The sequence below is a fragment of the Dermacentor variabilis genome, unplaced genomic scaffold (genome assembly GCF_050947875.1).
Source record: "Dermacentor variabilis isolate Ectoservices unplaced genomic scaffold, ASM5094787v1 scaffold_12, whole genome shotgun sequence".
Classification (NCBI taxonomy): domain Eukaryota; kingdom Metazoa; phylum Arthropoda; class Arachnida; order Ixodida; family Ixodidae; genus Dermacentor; species Dermacentor variabilis.
In genome coordinates, this window is record NW_027460280.1 from 18872997 (window position 1) to 18891725 (window position 18729).

At 44.5% G+C, this 18729-nt stretch overlaps 1 protein-coding gene across 2 annotated transcripts in view; it reads right to left on the reverse strand.

Moving 5' to 3' along the window:
* Tnks (tankyrase) overlaps positions 1-18729 on the reverse strand; it is a 332402-nt gene that overhangs the window by 119239 nt on the left and 194434 nt on the right. For both annotated transcript variants that reach the window (XM_075676418.1, XM_075676419.1), the window contains exons 16-17: positions 6818-6943; positions 1918-2027 (exon numbers count right to left, since the gene is read on the reverse strand). In XM_075676418.1, the coding sequence (XP_075532533.1) occupies positions 1918-2027; positions 6818-6943 (236 nt within the window). The remainder of the gene's footprint in view (positions 1-1917; positions 2028-6817; positions 6944-18729) is intronic.

The window sequence follows — 18729 nt, forward strand, 5'->3', positions numbered from 1 at the left end:
CCAATTTGCACAGAAGCACCAAACATTCACCACAGACTGGATTAAACCAAGCAAGAGCACCACAGTTTTCTATTAATTTCAGCTAAATAAATGCTTTTTATGTCATTTTCCCTCGTTTTAAGTTCACTTCATTTACTGTTGTGAAGTAAGATATTTGGATGCACCTGGTCATGTTCCCAATTATTCTTCTGATAAGATGAACTTCTGATAAGAGAAACAAATTTTCATGGTTCCTTCGAGTTTGCCTTAAAGGGTAGCTACTGTATCATTTTTTTTGCAATATTTTTTAGGTCTTTGAGGCCTGTGTCCCTTCGTAAGCAAGCACAAGATCAGCTACTCCTTTAGCATGCTTTTAATAATTACTGTGGCCAACCATGTTTTTGCAATCAAAAACCCCTTTCAATGCATTCAATCACATATGTCACCATGTTCCCAAAGAGTAATAGTAGGAACTCGTGCATAGGTTTTGGGAAAAAATGTGAGAAAAAAACATACTAACCGTGATAACATATGAACCGAAGTCACTAAAAAATTTGACAAATAAATGTAGTTCACATCTACGTAAAGTGAAGCATCATGTGAATCGTTGCAGCACAAGATGTTGATGCATGCCGAGCTAGTGGGGCCTGAGACGCATATTGATTTTGTGGCTTTGGCAAGCTTGTATTTACACTCCTTGAGTTCGGCTGGGCTCAGCAGCTTCTTTGTGTGTGGCGCATTGTGGCGTGGAGCTGGTGGGGCCCGTGTGACCCAAGACGCACAATGTCATTTTCCTATTGCTTAGTGTTTTAAGGCAGTGATAGGAAACCGAAACAAAATCGAGCTGGTGAGCAACGCCAGAATACAACGCCTACGATGCTGCCAGAGCGAAACATGACACTCACTGCACACCGCCTGCAGCAGGTAACAGGCAGTGTGTTTGGGTTATCACCAATTAAAAGCATGCAGTACACTTCCAACAGCCCTATGGCCTGGGCACTTTGAAACAGATAGGCAAAGATGCTTATCACTATAGGTTGGCAGCGATAGCTGTGAATGTGGCCTCTGACGACCTGGGAGGAGATTTGCTGGTACCGGAATAGGAAACTGAGTGCACGCCGGCGTTTTCATGTGAGACGGGCAGGTGGGTATTGGAGGAAAGCTGCTGCAGCGAGTGACTACTGTTCTCGATCTGTGTGCCTCACACCTTTTTTTTTTTTTGCTTACATGGAATTTAATGACCAGAAAATGTTTGGCGATATACTGAACGTTGGTGCCGAAGGATCGTGCTTTCCGGGCACATATGAACCAGCAAAAAAGAAGCATAACTGTACTGGATAATTATGCAAAAAAGAGGTGAGGCGTGCAGACAGGGCACAAGAGTAGAGAAGTGGACAACACGAATGCCAGACAACGGCGTTCGTGTTGTCCACTTCTCTACTCGTGTCCTGTCTGCACGCCTCACCTCTTTTTTGCATACTGAATCCTTACGAACCTAGCTCAGCTTTCTGTCGTTCTAAGCTTCATTTCTAGTACTCTGAGCCCTTTTCCATGTTCCCCTACTTATCTGCACAATCCTGCTTCATTAGCTTCCTTAACTGCGATGTGTATGTTCCGCGCTAGAAACATGTCGTGGTTTAGTCGTGCGGCATTCGTGTTGTCCACTTCTCTACTCTTGTGTCCTGTCTGCACGCCTCACCTCTTTTTTGCATAATGAATCCTTACCAACTAGCTCAGCTTTCTGTCGTTCTGTACTGGGTAATTCTTGTGTTCTTGATTACAAACTGGAGAAATTGTATAGAACAGGATCACATCTACGAGGTTCTACTGTATGTGCATGCCATGCCAGCAAATGATCAAAGATCAAACACATGCATGCAGTGAACACACGCAATCTTGCCACTGCACTTCATCACATCCAGCTAACTAGGCACGTACCCCATAAGAAGATGCATTATGAAGTGGAATCAGGCCTCCTTTGTCCTGTGCATTCACATCTGCACCATTTTCAAGTAACAACTCTGCAACTTCCAGGTTGTTGTATCCGGCTGCAAAAATCAAAGCACACGAAAGCCTTAAAGCTTTGCAAATAGGCAGCTGTAAACTCACTAAAACTGCACTAAAGAATTTTTGAACTTTACATGTACTGTATTTATTCACATAAGGCCCACGCCTTTTTACTGGGCGTGGCCCTTACAATATGCAGGCTTATGGCTACTCACTGAATCCTCGAACTGTGTTCAGACTGTTACGCAAAATAACGAAAGCACAGGCAGCTGACTATGGGCATATTTGCAGACGCCGACCGATTTTTCAGACACGGACAGTGCTGCAAAAATGTCTGCATACATAGTTTGCATGCGATGTCACATCTGTTGTCTGTTGTGACCATCCATCGTTAGCCACCTCGCTTATATCGCTGCAAGTTTGCCGTTTGCTTGGATGCACACGCGCAACACGTTTATGGTCCTCGCCTTAGGAGCTGTGCGACAGCAAAAGCTAGAAGGCTCAAATTTTGCCCTTTGCACACAGACAGGCTTGTGGGGCAGATGTGGGCTCAATGTAGAGAAAAAGTCTAAATGTATAACACCATGGACCCATACAAAATCGTGCCTGCCATTGTGCCCCAAAACTTCTAAATATGCTGCAATCTTTCGTGCTCACAATGTGTTTGGCCATGACTGCATTGGCAAGACATGAGTCAGTTCGTCAAAATTTGCTTTACTATTTTAATATGTTCAGAAGAGTAGAAAATTGGGCAAGTTTGTTTAGATTCATGGTTGGTAGCAGGGCAAGGGATGAAGATGAAGAATGTGAGGTGACAAATATGGCACAAGCAGGCACCACGTATGTCATCTTGTTATCTTCATTTTGGACCCTTGCACTGCCCTCAAGCATGAATCTATTACTAAAATTAGGAAAGAAGTGATACATGCTCTGGAAACGATATCTGCATTAGCCACAGGCACTGACTTCTTTCCGACACCATTGTGTGTGCGCGCTGCCCTGTTATTGCTCTTCGGAAACAGTGAAGACCTATATATGCCTAGTTCAGCGTAGTCTGACTTCATGGCAGTTACTTCTTGTACGGCAGCCGAAAATTGTGTAGAATATGTCGATGCGAGCAGGAACCTCAGGTCAACCACAAAAATACAGCAGCTTGAGCAGCCAGATACACCAGGATCCCTGGCAACGGTGGACATGCTCACAGAATGGACCAGAAGTGATGCATGTGCAAACTATGAATTGCGACAATAAGATTAATTTCATTGTTTTTTTAGACCACCAGCATAGTATACAATTTGTTTACAGACTTAGCTCAGTGTGTTGCTCTATTACAAAAAAGTTACTTGAAATTTTATAATGGGAGAGGCCATGGGTGCATTTCTTGTTATTTCTTGTTATTATCAGCACAATGTGCATCATGGGTCATCGTGAAGTGCACATATCATGCACACAGCCTCGACTCCACGACATTGTCAGTTTAGGGTGCATTGTACAAAATCAGTTTGGAGCTTTATTGGCTTCATACCCACACTTAACCTTATGTCGTTCTGTTCAGTATGTGCACTCGCGAACTTGGTAGGCGTTTCGGGTAGTAGCTGGCTGATCAACTGCAGGCCCAAACTGCGCTTAATGCACATGGCTGGCTATCAATACAGCCAATGCAAGTGACCTCATGCCTTATCGCCAATGTGTTCTACTGCTACAAACATTTGAAGGACAAAAGCATTTGACCGCATTCCTCACCAACGTCTATTGTGTAAACTTGCATGCTTATCACTCGACCCTCTTATTTTATCCTGGATTCGCTGCTTCTTAACTAACCGCTCACAGTTCACCGTCATCGCCAGTCATGCATCTGAAACTACTGAAGTTATCTCTGGAGTTCCCTAGGGTTCCATTCTTGCTCCGCTTCTCTTCCTAATTTTCATCAACGACCTGCCATCTGTGATTTCGTCATCCGTCCGTCTTTTTGCGGACGACTGCATCATTTATCGCCACATCACCGATAATACCGACCAGGAATCATTACAAGACGACTTAAACAAAATCCAGAAATGCGTGTTCTGACTGGCTTATGCAGCTTAATATTTCGAAATGTAAATGTATGCACATATCACGTAAACGTTCCACTCCCCTTTTCCCGTACTCGCTGAACTCCACGGCACTATCAGTAACAAACTCATCCAGGTACCTGGGAGTCGAAATAACTAACAAGTTAACTTGGGTGGACCATATCATGAAACATTGTGCCAACCCTTCCAGAACACTTGGTTTCATCCGAAGATCGCTGGCTATGTCCCCTCCATCCATCAGGCAACTAGCATACGAAACATACGTCCGCTCTAAAATGGAGTACACCTCAGCCATATGGAACCCTCACCAGGTTTACTTGATTCAGTCGCTCGAAGCCTTTCAGAACCGGGCAGCCCGCTTCATAACTTCCCAGTACTCACCTTGGCATAGCGTTACTAACATGAAATTGTCTCTCGGACTCGAACCCCTAGCACTCCGCCGGAAACTTGCAATGCTCTGTCTTTTTCATAAATTGTACTTTCCTGCACTACGCGAGAACTTATTACATGCTCCGTTACGCTCCTCTTGCCGTTTATTTAAGTCCCTTAGCATACAGCGTTTGCATGGTTCTTCCAACGCCTTCAACAAATCCTTCCTCCCCATCGCCATAGAAGAATGGAACAGTCTTCCCGAAGCTGTGGTTTCAGAGTCAAATCCCTCCAAATTTAGGCAGACCATTTCAGACCATTTGAACCCAAAATAGCCACTTTTCCTCACATTTCCTCTCCCAGCAATCTGACTTGCTTGTGTCATTACCTATTTTTCCTTCTCTTCTTTTTTGCCACTTTCGTTTAGTGTTTTTCACATTTACGTGTACAGTTTTCTTCAAATTTATTGCTACTCAGTTTCAGATATTTTCATTGTTCTGTTTATACGTGATGTTTTCTACACAGTTTATTGTGTATTTTTCTGTTACCTTTGTTTTTTTTATTTGAGCTGATGTGTGGCACTTTCCCATCGCTGTCTTCTCCCCCCCTATGTGATGTCCCTGAAGGGACCCTTAAGGGAATAATAAATGATGATGATGAAACTTCCAGTAGTGGCCTTCTGCCAACCACACCTGCCGACCTGGCCAGCCATGCACCACTCCGTCGGAGTAGGTGATCAAAGTTGCAGTTTGGTGCCGAGTGCTGAATACGGAGATAATGCCATCGTCAATGGTACAACTAGTGCCATTAAGTCGTGGTTTTTGGAAATTAACCAGCACACTGCATATGCATGACACTTTGAGAAATTTTTTTCTCTCCACATTTTTGCGCTCCTAACTGTGGGTGCAGGCCTAACATGAGGGTGGGCTTTGCACGAGCTAGTAGAGCATTTCAAATAACCAAACTGGCCAGCATGCCCCATTTGAGGGTTCAGGAAAATGTGAGGATGCCAGCAATAAGGGATGCATGGGAACACCAGGCCAAATACATTGGCCACAAGGAAGCAGAGCACACATGAACTTGTCCTCAGCCTCTATTCTTTGAGCTGCACTATCAGCCTTAACAGGCCAGAGAAAAATAGTATATGCTCTTTCCAACACAATATTTCACGCCCAGTGTGATCTTGCCAAACATGAGTTGGCACACTTACCAGCCCATGCTGCGTATATAGCAGGTACTGAGGTCATAACAACAACAGAACTAAATACAGTTAAACCTTTATTTAACAAAGTTTTTAAAATCAGCAATTTGCTTTGTTATATTGAAATTTTGTTGTACTGAAATTTGACTTTTTATGCAAGTAAGTATTCACCAATCAATTTTTTTTCTTGCAATGAAGGTGTCCCAACATTTTCAGAATTATCAGGCAATCGAAAAAAGGAAGTTTGAATTTGAAAAACATTCATTTTGTTGAATTTCAGTGTTGGCAACGAAAGCTATTTTCATGCCATGTCGATGATATCTTCACATCAGTGTTAAGAATTAAGCAAAGCCAGCCACGCTTTCACATCCACTCTGCCCCCATAATGCGTAGTGTTGCTCACAGTGGGACGACATTATCGTAAAAAGCGCTGGCACCACGGAGCAAATGCTTCGTATGCCTCTCACTTCCAACGCATCTCCGAAACTTGAGATTACTCAAGTACAAAACGTGCTGCAAGATAGCGCACATGACACCACACATATCTCGACACATTCACTATTTGCACAGATGGCAGATTAGCTCTAACACAGGGTGCCTGGGCTGCGCGTGCACTCAGCCATGTTGACAGCCATGAGCAGCCACCAACCTGCCCTCCAGGCACGTGGGGCAGGTTGAAAGTGTTTAATCACTGGTTTACCAGCTCCACACAATAGTTATCAGCTTGGGTATGAGACAACTGCCACAGTAATGGCCAATTTCAATAGCCCTATTAAAAGAAACGTTAGCTCAGGTCCTTCTAGTGACACCACTGTAGTGGCCTCTGCAGCATGAAAGATTCATATATTCCCTATAGCTTGCTTTACACTGCCTGTTGTCACACTAGTCTTGCCATTTTATCTCCAAGAGCAGCATGGTACAAACAATAAAAAATATACCATGTAATCTACAACAAGCATCTAAATTTAGCATTCTTTTCAACGCCCCTTTGAGTAGGCCCCAAACAAGCAACTTCTTGTCTGCAGCACACAAGTGTCATGTGTCATGTGTCATTCCAGATAACAACAGCCCTTTGCTTGATGGTTCATGCAAACTTCATCTTCAGCTTAGACACAAAATGACCCTTTGAATTTGCACTGTCTAGCAGCACATAAGCTTTGGCAATGAAGTGAGTTTTTTTATACCATACCCGCCAAATGCAGTGGTGTTGAGTTCCTGCCTTGTGAGTCCCTACAATTAATATTTTCACTTGATACCAGCTTCATGACCCTTGCAAGATTGCCCTTCTTAGCAGCATCTAAAAGTGCAGCATCCCCTGAAAAAGGAAAACAGGAAGCCAACTTTTTTAAAAAGCGGGGGAGGGGACACTTGGCTTGGTGTACAATCAAACCTGATTACAATAAAGTGATATCCAATTCAAAAATTGGCTGTATCTAATATATCCAATAAAAGCCCACCAAAATTGGCACAAATCGATGTCTGTAACTATGCAGAAAAATTTACAGACATGCTATTGCAAAACTCGAGCCTTATGGTAAATATGTGAATCAATATCTTTAAAAAACAAACTTACTTAAGGAAATTATTTTTGGCTGGTGCGAACAATGAATGCTAACTTTTAGTCTGGCTATCTACAATTGGGTAAGGTCCCAAATAGTTGGGATTGTCCATTTTAATTTGCAAGTCAGAATTTTTCCAAGGGAAATGCACGCTTGACTGGTTTATTGGCGTGCTGTGCAGCTGACCAGATCCCAACCTGTAGCAAGTGCCCAACTGCCATAAGGTCACCAGCCCAAGCCTACATATAGTAAATGCACAGTAATATGCAGCACATATGACTCACACATTGTTGCACCTCATGATGCACAATAAGGACTGCGCCAGGCAAAAAGCAAATGTGTAGTCATCACAACATGCACGCTGGAATGAAATATTATTTCACTTATTCACTCTTAGGGCAATACAGGGCCCACAAAGCACAATGGAAGAAATTAGCCTTCTGAAAAGGTCTTGGCCTTGCAGGGTTGCAGCACATTCTTGCATAAAAAGGGCTGCGTGCATGCAAACATAAAGTTAACAACATATGTAAATAATAATGCATAATACATAAAACAGGCCAACAGGCACTGAGAAAATACATCAGAGGAAAGAAAGTCACTACTGCTTGTAGATGCTGCTCACATTATTAAAGAGGCCCCGAACTACCCCTCGGTCATGGTGAAAAAACACAGTCTGCGGTTAGCATATGCTGCTGTGAACATATCAGCGAAATTGTGCAGTCGCGTGTGGCACGTGGATCTCGCAAGCAAAGCGGATGTCACCTTTCCCTCACAGGTTCTCTTGTCAACAAAAGCCTCCTCCTCGCTCTTTTCTGGACGCTTTATTTCATAAAATAGCAGATTGCAATATGCAGATGCTATTGACCAATAGCTGACATCAATCAAGAAGGGTGTTTGAATCAGTGCACTTCTTCCTACTGTTACTATGTGTATTTATTGACACAGTTTAACAAAAAGGCTGAAGTAAGTGAATATCTGCTTTCGAATTTCAATAATAATTACATACTTCCAGAAGAAGCAGACTATTGTCTGCTTACACTCAGCTGTGGCTGCCAGTGTAGGTATTTAACTTTGGCCAATGTATCGTATCCATCATATGTGGCACAGCGCTGGCTTTGCATCTACGGCACGTGTGACATGACCGATATCGGTATCGCACATGACATATGGTGGTGAGGGAACACACCCTCTCCCACTTAGCGTATATATACACGGCTGTTGAATAAACGGGGACACTTTCTGCTCCCCTTGCTTGGAGCCTCTGGTCATGTCTCGCCAGCAGCACCGCACGATACATGGTGTCAAGAGTAGGCTGAACGCCGATGTCCAGTCTTGGTGAACCGAAGATTACACTACAAGACCAGCCCCATGGACTTCCTGAAGCCACAAGGCCCACTGAGCTCGGCTGGTGAAATTGCCAAGAACTGGCAGGCATTCAAGCAAAGGTTCGAATTTTTTCTCGCCGCATCAGAACAGCCAATCGGCAAGCCTCGAACGGAATCATGCAAGACAGCACTTCTGCTGAGCGTTGCAGGCGAGGAAGCCATCGAGATCTTCAACACATTCAGCTTTGGCAAAGACGAGAGCAGGAATGACTACGCCACTGTCATTGCGAAGTTCGATGCATATTGTGCGGCTCAGCAGAACGAAGTCCATGAGCGCGACGTTTTCCGTACGCGAGTCCAGGCCCTTGGTGAGCTTTTCCAACCTTTTTTGCGAGACTTAAAGAACCAGGCACGAGCATGCAACTTTGGCTCCCAAATGGACGCGATGATTAGGGGCCAAATTGTTTATGGGACTAACGACGAGAAACTTCAAGAAAGGTTGCTGCGGGACACTACGCTGAATTTACTGAAGGCTGAGCAGGTTGCTAAAACAGCTGAAGCGACAGCAGCGCAACAAAAAGTTTGGGCACAGGACAAAAGCCACATTGACGTGATGCGTAATGAACACCCAAGTAAACAAAGTGACTTGCCTAGACATTACAAGTGTCCTAAGTGTGCACGTATGCACCCGACACGAAGGTGTCCTGCATTCGGAACAACATGTCGCAAATGTCAATGCCCTAACCATTTTGCTATCTGCTGCAGACGATTTGCCGATATTGGCGAACTTCAGGGCGGTGAAGGTAACTTTGACATTCTGGACGTGTCAAGCTGCATAGCAAGCCAACACGACTGGACAGTTGTCGCCCAAATCAAAAATGTACCACTTGAATTCAAGGTTGATACAGGAGCGCAAGCAAATCTACTATCTTTCGGATGCTACCATAAAATTCGCCCAAAGCCGCCCCTGAAACCAAGCAGCGCGGTGTTACATTCGTATGGCGGAGGGGTTATCAAGCGTGATGGCGTCATTCGTACAGAATTAGCCCTAGGTGATCGTTGCACTGTCCTCGACTTCTTCGTAGTGTCCAAAGGGCATCAGGCCATCCTGGGCTTACAGGCTAGCGAAAATCTTCTACTTGTGTCACGCATACACACCGTATCTCGAAACAGTTCTGAGGAAGTCGCAATGAACTTTCACCACTTGTTCACAGGAACCGGGTGCATGGAAAGGGCCTATCGAATGGTTCTACGTGACAACGCCACGCCAATCGTCCAAGCAGCCCGACGAGTACCGCTGGCTCTACAGGAGCCCTTGCGAGAACTGGGACGCATTGATCACGCAGGCGTCGTAACCAAAGTTACCGAGCCCACAGACAGGGTGAGCCCATTGGTCATTGTTAGAAAGAAAGACGGGGAAATTCGAGTATGTATCGACCCCAGGAAGATTAACCAATGCATCAAGAGAAAACATTACACAATGCCGCAAATGGAAGTCATAGAGGAAGAGTTAGCGGGCGCTAGTTTTCACCCGTCATGACGCGAACTCTGGTTTTCACCAAATTCTGTTGGACAACAAAACCTCACGAATTTGCACCTTTGCAACGCCATTCGGGCTCTACAGATTTCTGCGCTTACCGTTTGGTACAGCATCAGCGCCTGAGAAAACACTAAATGAAATTGTTGAAGGCCTTCCTGGGGTCAGAGTACACGTTGATGATGTACTGGTGTGGGGGGTCGTCGAGGCAGCAGCCTGACAGGCACCTGCAGTCGGTACTGCAAGCAGCAGAACACGGCGGTCTGACATTTAATACGAACAAGTGCTCCATTGGTGTCGGCAAAATCGAGTTTCTTGGTGACGTCATTGACCAGGAAGGCATCAAACCAAGCCTGTCACTGACAAAATCAATGATGCAAATTCCACCGCCGACCGACAAGCTCGCAGTACAGAGGATGCTAGGAACCGTGAATTATTTCAGCAAGTTTTTGCAATCACTGGCCCAAAGTACGACGCTCCTCAGAAATCTTATAAAGTAGAATACTGCGTTTGACTGAACGTCTAATCATGCTGAAGAGTGGAGGCAGCTTTGCGAAAGTTTAAGCAGAGCGCCTTTACTAGCCGCGTTTGATCGAACAAAAGCAACAAAGGTGTCATGTGATGCATCGCAAAACGGAATCGGCGCAGCGCTATTGCAGTGCCACCAGGGCACATGGAAGCCAGTCGCGTATGCCTCGCGGGCACTTACAGAGTGCAAACAACGTTACTCACAAATTGAAAAGGAGGTGATGGTGGTGGCATATGGATGCGAGAAGTTTAACCATTTTGTCTATGGTCGGTCGTTTATTCTTGAAACTGATCACCACCCCTTGATCGCCATCTCGCAGAAGGCCGTTGGAGACATGCCCCCGAGGTTGCAGCGGTTTCTCCTGCGCCTTCTTCGCTATGATGTAAAACTTCAGTTCACACCAGGGAAGCAACTGCTTCCCGCCGACATGCTGTCACGTGCAACAACCAGAGCCATCACGGAAAACGACGTCATCAACGACGACACTGAAGTGCATGCAGTAAGTGTCTCTTTGCTTGTCACCGATAACACCTGGACGAGTTTGGCTACGGAAACTAGTCAGGATGAAGAACTAATGCAAGTTCTTAGGGACCTGGCGGCAGGAAAAGCACTCCAAGGCCATTGGAAGTCTTTTGAAGGAGAGCTTTCTCACGTGAACGGAGTACTCTTAAAAGGGTGCAAAGTTGTAATTCCGGCTACGATGAGGAAAAAAACTTTGGAACGCATCCATCAAGGCCATCTGGGCATCAATAAATGCAAATCACGGGCCAGGCATCTCGTCTTCTGGCCAGGAATAAATCGTGACATAGAAGCTTTCGCACAGGCGTGTTCTGCATGCAAAACGTACGCGTACAAACAGCCCCAAGAGCCATTAAAGTTACGCCCAGTACCTGATAAACCGTGGCATCGTGTCAGCATCGATATTTTTGAGCATGGTGGATGGTCATACCTGTGCGTCTACGACGCATTATCAAACTTTCCTCAAGTAGAGCTGGTAAAAGATTTTCTAGCCACGCATTTGCTGCATTTACCCGAAGGTACGACTTCAACCACACCACTTCCAGCCCTCGGTACCCCTAGTGCAACGGTCTGGCGGAAGAAGGCGTGCAAGTAGTTAAGAGGATTTTAAAGAAAAGCACTCAAATGAATCGCAATTTTTGGCTTGGTCTTCTTGCCTACAGATCTACTCCAATGGAATCCGGACCATCACTTGGCGAAGTGCTTCAAGGAAGACGACTACGGACAACGTTGCCAGACGTCCGGCCATGCCCAGGTCGCAGCGTACAGAAGCATCATCAGACCGACCATTGCAGCCGACAACTACCACCGCTCAACCCTCGAGACACGGTACGCATCAAAGAAGGGGCGTGGGCCACTAAAGGTCAAATCGTTCAAGCTGCGACATATCCCCAGTCGTATAACATAATCACTGAAGACGGCACATTCCTGCAGCACAATTGGTGACATCTGCTGCCTACAAGAGAAGCTTTTTGACAGAGAGGCCTTTGTGACTCCGAGGAAGACCTCCGCCAAGGAGCTGACGAAAGACCTTCAGCATACAGCAGCAACAATGCCGCAGAGTCACCGGCCACAACTGGCAACATTCCCGCCTCATCCAACGCTCCTGCAGGCTTGCAGCAGAACCAAGAACCTGCGTTCAGAAGGTCAACCCGAGAACGAAGGCCCCCACAGGGGCTTACTTATAATCGAAGCTTTGTGCAAGTTCCCTAAATCGTGTTCTAAATGTTCGCTTCTACTAATGTTTTTTCCTGTGTTTTTTTTTCCTCCTTTGAAAGAAAAGGGGATGTATCGTATCCATCGTATCTGGCGCAGCGCTGGCTTCGCATCTATGGCATGTGTGATGTGACAGATATCGGTATCGCACACGACACATGGTGGTGAGGGAACACACCCTCTCCCACTAAGTGTATATATACACGGCTGTTGAATAAACGGGGACGTTTTCCGCTCCCCTTGCTTGGAGCCTCTGGTCATGTCTTGCCTGCGGCATGGCACGATACGGCCACCTTGCTTATCTGTGTCGTAGCCATCGAATCTCAGTAATTTTTTACTAGTTTTTAATAGTCAACTAGCCTCAAACCCTGGAAACATAAGGCAAGACTACATGCATGCTTGCCACCATGCACCCTCTTCTGGTTAAATGCTTTACTTGTTTATTTATTACTTCGAATACTTTCCTGGCCTGAAGGCATTACAGAAAGGAGTGGTAAGTAAGTACAGAATTATACAATAACAGGTTTTAAAAAGCGGCCGAAAATACAGCAGTCTTTCAGTAAACAGTAGTCTTGAATTTGTCAATGTCAGAAATGGCAGCGATGGAGAAAGGAAGGCCATTCCAGTCAGCACTGGTCTTGGGAATAAAAGACTGACGACACATTTTGGCAGACTTCGCTTCGTAATGAGCTATTGATAGTGCTTAAAAATGCGCTAGCTGGATGTGGCTACTATCTGACGGTCAAGCTGGTGAGAGAAAGCCAGTCTACACCGCGTAGCACAGCCAGACAGGAGCATATGAGCGCAAACGCGCAATCTAGCCCTGCTGTGCACAAAGCAAATGCTGCAGTTGCATGTAGCTGCGAGGTGCTGCGAGAAGTCCACTGGCTGAGCCCACTATGTCTCGCTGAGGACAACTGCATTTGGCGAGTACTAGGCGCCAAAATCGGAAATACTTGCATCTAAGTGATCATCTGAAATCAAATTTGAACTTCGCGCCACAGTGACGTTCAGTAGGTGGAGCGTTGCGGCCATACCCCGCTCCCCACCGTATCCTTCACAGTGGAAATCATTAAAGGAGCAGAAGCATCGCGAATGGTATGTTTGATTGCCAGTAACTCCACTTCTGCGGAACGCATGCTGAAGAACTTTTTGCAGCAAAGTATTTATGAAATAGTCCAATTTAACTTCAACTGTATTTCTCGACTTCAAAAAAAAAAAAAGTGGTTCAGAGCCGCTGTAAAGTCTGTAAAACCAATGTAAGGAAGCCTGTGGCAGAAACAGCATTCCAATTTATGGAAAAAATTATTGCGCTCAATACAACATAAGAAGACTTGACAACCATACAGAACAAGCCTCGAGGTTGTAGTGCTGAAAGGGCAATGTCTTACATTGACAAAAATCTTTTGAATGTGATGCATTTTTAAATTGGCAAGGAAAGTTGGAAAAAAATGGCATTAGGCAACACTCTGTGGTATCAAATTTGCTTCTTGTCAAATGCACTTTTTGTACATTAGCTACCATTATGTGATGAGCAGTGGTTAAACAAGGAACGTCAGTGTTTGTATTGAAAAAGAAAAATGAAAAACACATTTATAGAAAGCCTACGAATAGCCAGCAATATTTAGATTATACTAGTCATCACCCATGACACTTTAAGCGAGGAAACTTTGTGGGGCAGGCAAAATGAATAAGGAGGATCTGTAGCGATGGCAGCGATTATTTTCCCCACTAAAATAATAAGGGCAACATTAACTGAAATAAATTACCCCCATAACTCTCTAAACCAGGCCCACAGAGATGCATGTAAGTTGCAAAGGAGATCAGCATTAACTAGGCATTCATAACAAATTATTCCAATGCCCTCCCAAACATAACCATCATTCTACAGAAATGCTACCCATATAAGCAAAGAGCTCCTTAATACCAAAGGTCACAATAGCAACTTTAAAGTCATGTTAGTACTACACGCTAAAGTAAACCCTCAGTGTTCTGTCAACTTAACAGCCTGTGCTCGTGCCAGGTGCAAGACCTGCAAACATATGAAAAATTCCACAAAAGCAGAAAAAACTGCAAGCGCTTATGCGAATGAAAACAAATTCAGTTTTCCTTGCACTAATTGGATCATTCTTTACTTGCTGGATGTTCACTGTGCCACAAATACATCGGCAAAACAGGACAGCCTGAGCGTCGCATGGAGGCAGCCAAGAAACTTCCCGAAGCAGTGGCACAAAACCTTAGGTCACAATTTAGATTCTGCAGTAAAACATTCATTCTCCCACAGATAGAAAATATAAACTTGTATGTCATGCACAAGTTAAATACACTCCAACCAAAAGGTATAAATGTTTTAAAGGGAGCTCTTAACTTGCAACACAAACATAACACAAATGACACAAATATTACTAGTAGCCCTTAATTATATTTATTTATTTATTATAATTATTATTGTTCTATTTAGTATTTTAAGTAAACTGATTTGATCTCTGTGGTCGTACACCTGGTTAGACCAGGGCAGCCATAACCCCAACTTTGATTTAATCAATCTGAAGTGCACTGAATGAAATAGATCATGGTAAGTAGCACACATAGACACAGCAGACAGGCCAAGAGAGCATTTGTCTGGTGTGTCTATTTGCGTTATTTGTCATATCACTCAGCAAAGTTCAAGATTAATGAACACCAACTATCCCAGTTGCTCGCTTTACTCACCACATCATTTTATCCATTTTCTTTGCATGTGTATTTCACTCTACTTTTTCTCAAGCTGACTATTACTAATTTACTAGTATATCCAATTTAAATCTAACCTTTTTTCATTTCGTTTTATTTATTTATTTTTACCTTTTTTTTTAAACACTTGTGTAGTATTTTGCGAGTGTGTTCCTTTCTTTTCAAGTCTCTCGATGGCATGTGTATGCATACTCTTGGCTTCTAGTTTTTTATTTATACTCTTAACCAAACACAGAATGCTAGACCTGTTTCTCTGATCCAGTTCCCTTTCCTCACTTGTTCCTCCTTCCCTCTTTTCTTTGCCTCCCTTTTTACTGGAGAGATTATATGAATAGCTCCTGCTTTCATAGAAAACCAGGCACACTTGATTGGCAGTGCCTATCTATGTACATCAATTATTTTCCGTTTCCAGTTCTCATCTCCACTTTTTGAAAGAACCCGAACACCCCCCCCCCCCCCTGTTCCCCTGTTTTGTTTAACTCCAACCCTATTTTTGTCCCTCCTCTTTAATTTTGGGTGTGCATTTGTTACTTCTTTGTACTTTGACATCAGCTACCCCACACCATGGACCCATTGTGGGTGGGGGAGAGTGAGCTACACGTGCACAAAAACCCTGCTAAGGAAAGCTGCCCTGATGAAGACAAGCCCCCTTGTCTCAAATGCTAGCTTTAGAAACATTCCTTGATTGATCACTGCTTACTCACTTCAAGCCTCTATCTTCCTGTCAACTACAGTCTTCTTTGGATATCTGCCATTGGAACTTTTTTTATGTTTAAAAGTGCCCCAGTGTTTCTGAGGGAAATTATAGAGGTTGTTTCAGCTAACTTATGCCAAGCTTTCAAAAAATTATAGTACATTCTATGAGAATGCAACCAAATCAGTATTGTTCACTGTCCTCTTGAGCAACTCAAGGTATTCTTTAATTTCAGCTCAAGCCATTCACAAAAACTAGCTTTTAAAGTATTGATTTAAATGCAATATCTCCAATGGAGTAGAATGTACTGACAAATATCAAAACAATTTTTTTTCGAGAGGGTAACTGTGGTGGTCTTACTTTCTTTATGGCTACAAAGAAAGCACACAAGATCTGAAAAAGTACTATGCGGCTAGGTGCTTGCACCGTGCAGTGACATACTACTCCATCTCATACATTGCAAGCAACGCTACAAAGGCCTTGTTCACATTCGTGACCAAAAGATAGTGCGCCACGTATGAAAGAAATATATAATGCATGCTGTAGTATATCAGTTTCAGTTTCTGTTTGCCTTTACACGCCGCTAGTGGCACCAGTTTTGTCACCTGTATATATACATGCCTCTAAATAAAGAGGGGCTAGTTCCGTTGCGGCCGTGACTATCTTCGTGGTTCCTCTGCGGCTTCCACCAAAATACAACAATGGCGACGAGATGGGATCTTTTTGAGAAGCGTAACCACGCCTGAAACTTTTCTACGCCGTGAGCTGTATCGGGCTTGCTGTATCGGGCTCACTCCGCCGCCCCCATTCCTGCCTGTACCCGGCCACCCTCCTGTTCCCTGGCCGCAATGGCACTGGATGTTCCGAGAACTTCCTGCTGGCATCAGGAGCATCCGACTTCAAGCCCGAATGTCGCAAGGCCTTGCTTATACACAGCCTCGGCGTTGAGGGTGTCTTCTCCAGCCTACTGCTTACATCGGATGCTGCCCAGAGCTGTGAGTCAGCTGCCGGCGGTAAACGTAGTGAGGATAGCGGGGACGCCGCTCAGCCTTCCGTTTACGACGAAGCTATCAAAACCTTAAAGCAACATTTCACAAGCACAAGCAATGTCGTCGCAGAAAGGCACCAGTTTCGCTGCCGTATTCAACAACCGGGGGAGCCTGTACAGGAGTATGTTGCTGCACTACGTGCTCTCGCCGTAACATGTTCTTATGTGTCTCTGGAAAACTCACTTCGGGACAACTTTGTGGAAGGGGTTGAGTCCCAGCAGCTTCGAAAATGCTTTCTTCTTGAGGGTTCGACCCTCTCATTCCCCCGAGCAGTGGCATTGGCTTCACAAGTCGAACAGGCCAATGAGGACATTCGAGAATTTGCTTCCGGCAATGTGCAGCGCATATAAGGACACTCTCACTTGACCATAGAGGCACTGGAACCCGCAACCCTCCTTTGCGTAACGACGCGCCCCTGCGTGCACCTCGTACCAGGGTGAGTTTGCAGCACGACAGCTGCCAACCTGCCTCATATCTGTGCCCATACAACCCATCCTCTCACTGCTATCGTTGTGCTTTGCGTCAGCACTGTGCTGCATCACCCCGCTGCCCAGCCGAAGGTCAACGCAAGGTCAACGTTGCTATCATTGTGGTCTCATTGGTCACTTCAGCGCAGTATGCAACAAGAAGCGATGGGCCGTTGTGGTTCGTGAGCTTAGCGAACAGACACTGGCCGACACTGAAACATTGCCTGACAATGAAACCTTGCCTGACAATGAAACATTGCCCGAAAATGAAACTGTCAATGATGCTGTGAGCATTCTATGTGTGACCGCGTCCGGCCGCGCTGGAATTCTAGTCGAGGTAGCAGTTGGTCACGTTAACATTCCTTATCGACTCGGGATCTTCAGTGTCCATTCTAGCGGGTGATTTTTTTTATAAAAATTTTGCCGTACAGGTGCTGTTGTCCGCGTCCCGTGTGAAGCTGTTAGATTATTCAAAAAAGCCTATTCCAAAGCGAGGATGCTTTCTTTCGAAAGTCGCATACAAGACACGCGAGGCGTCCATTCTGTTTTACATTGCCTCGCAAAGCATATCGCTATCTTGCATTATAAAATCTTGCATTATAGTTGTGTAAAAATGTCAAGGTATGTGCCTGCAGTCCTTATCTTCAAACAAGGCACTTGACAAGAAGCACAGCATATCACCACTAGCTTCAGGGGCTTAAAGGGACACTAAAGTGAAAAATGATTTCTTCTGCATCAGTAAATTACCGTTCTACAACACTAAAAACACCACTCTTATAATGATAAGACGTTTCGTAAGCCAGAAAAAGCGTAAGAACGAAATACGGGTGGCGACGCCTACTTAAGTTCCCGCGCCTGGGGGCTGTGATGTCTTGGATTTTGATGGCATCTTCTGGGGCCTACTAATTATATATAGCGGTACAGATTGACTACATTGTGTTCTAAAGGAACCAAATATTAAACTTGGCAAGTTTGAGGAACCTTTATTCAGCCAATGCAACCCAAATGCGAAACCATTCTTTGGAATCGCTAACGTCACGCTGACATACTGGCGCTGGGGTTTCGGCGCGAAATTCAAATACTGATACTTGGACCTTCATTTCCTCATCTTATAATCAAACTATTTTTTTTAAATGACTGCCTGCAGGGTTCTCAAACAATGCTTCATTAGTCTAAACTGATTTATTGTTTCGCTTTAGTGTCCCTTTAACCTGATGGGCTAGATGTTATAGTAAGTATTCTTACACTCAAAGCAATCCATACAATATGCCTCACGTCAGTGCAGAGGTTGCCACTAACAAGTTTTTTTGTCCACTTTTATTTCCCTCAAACTTATCATTTCTAAAGTTTAATTAAAATTATAAATAACTTCCTCTGTGGTTTCCCTGGCTTCATTTGTTGTATCCATACAGTATACATCCCATTTCAAAAGTAGCGCACTTCCAAAATTAAAGAAATTGTGAAGATGGAGTAC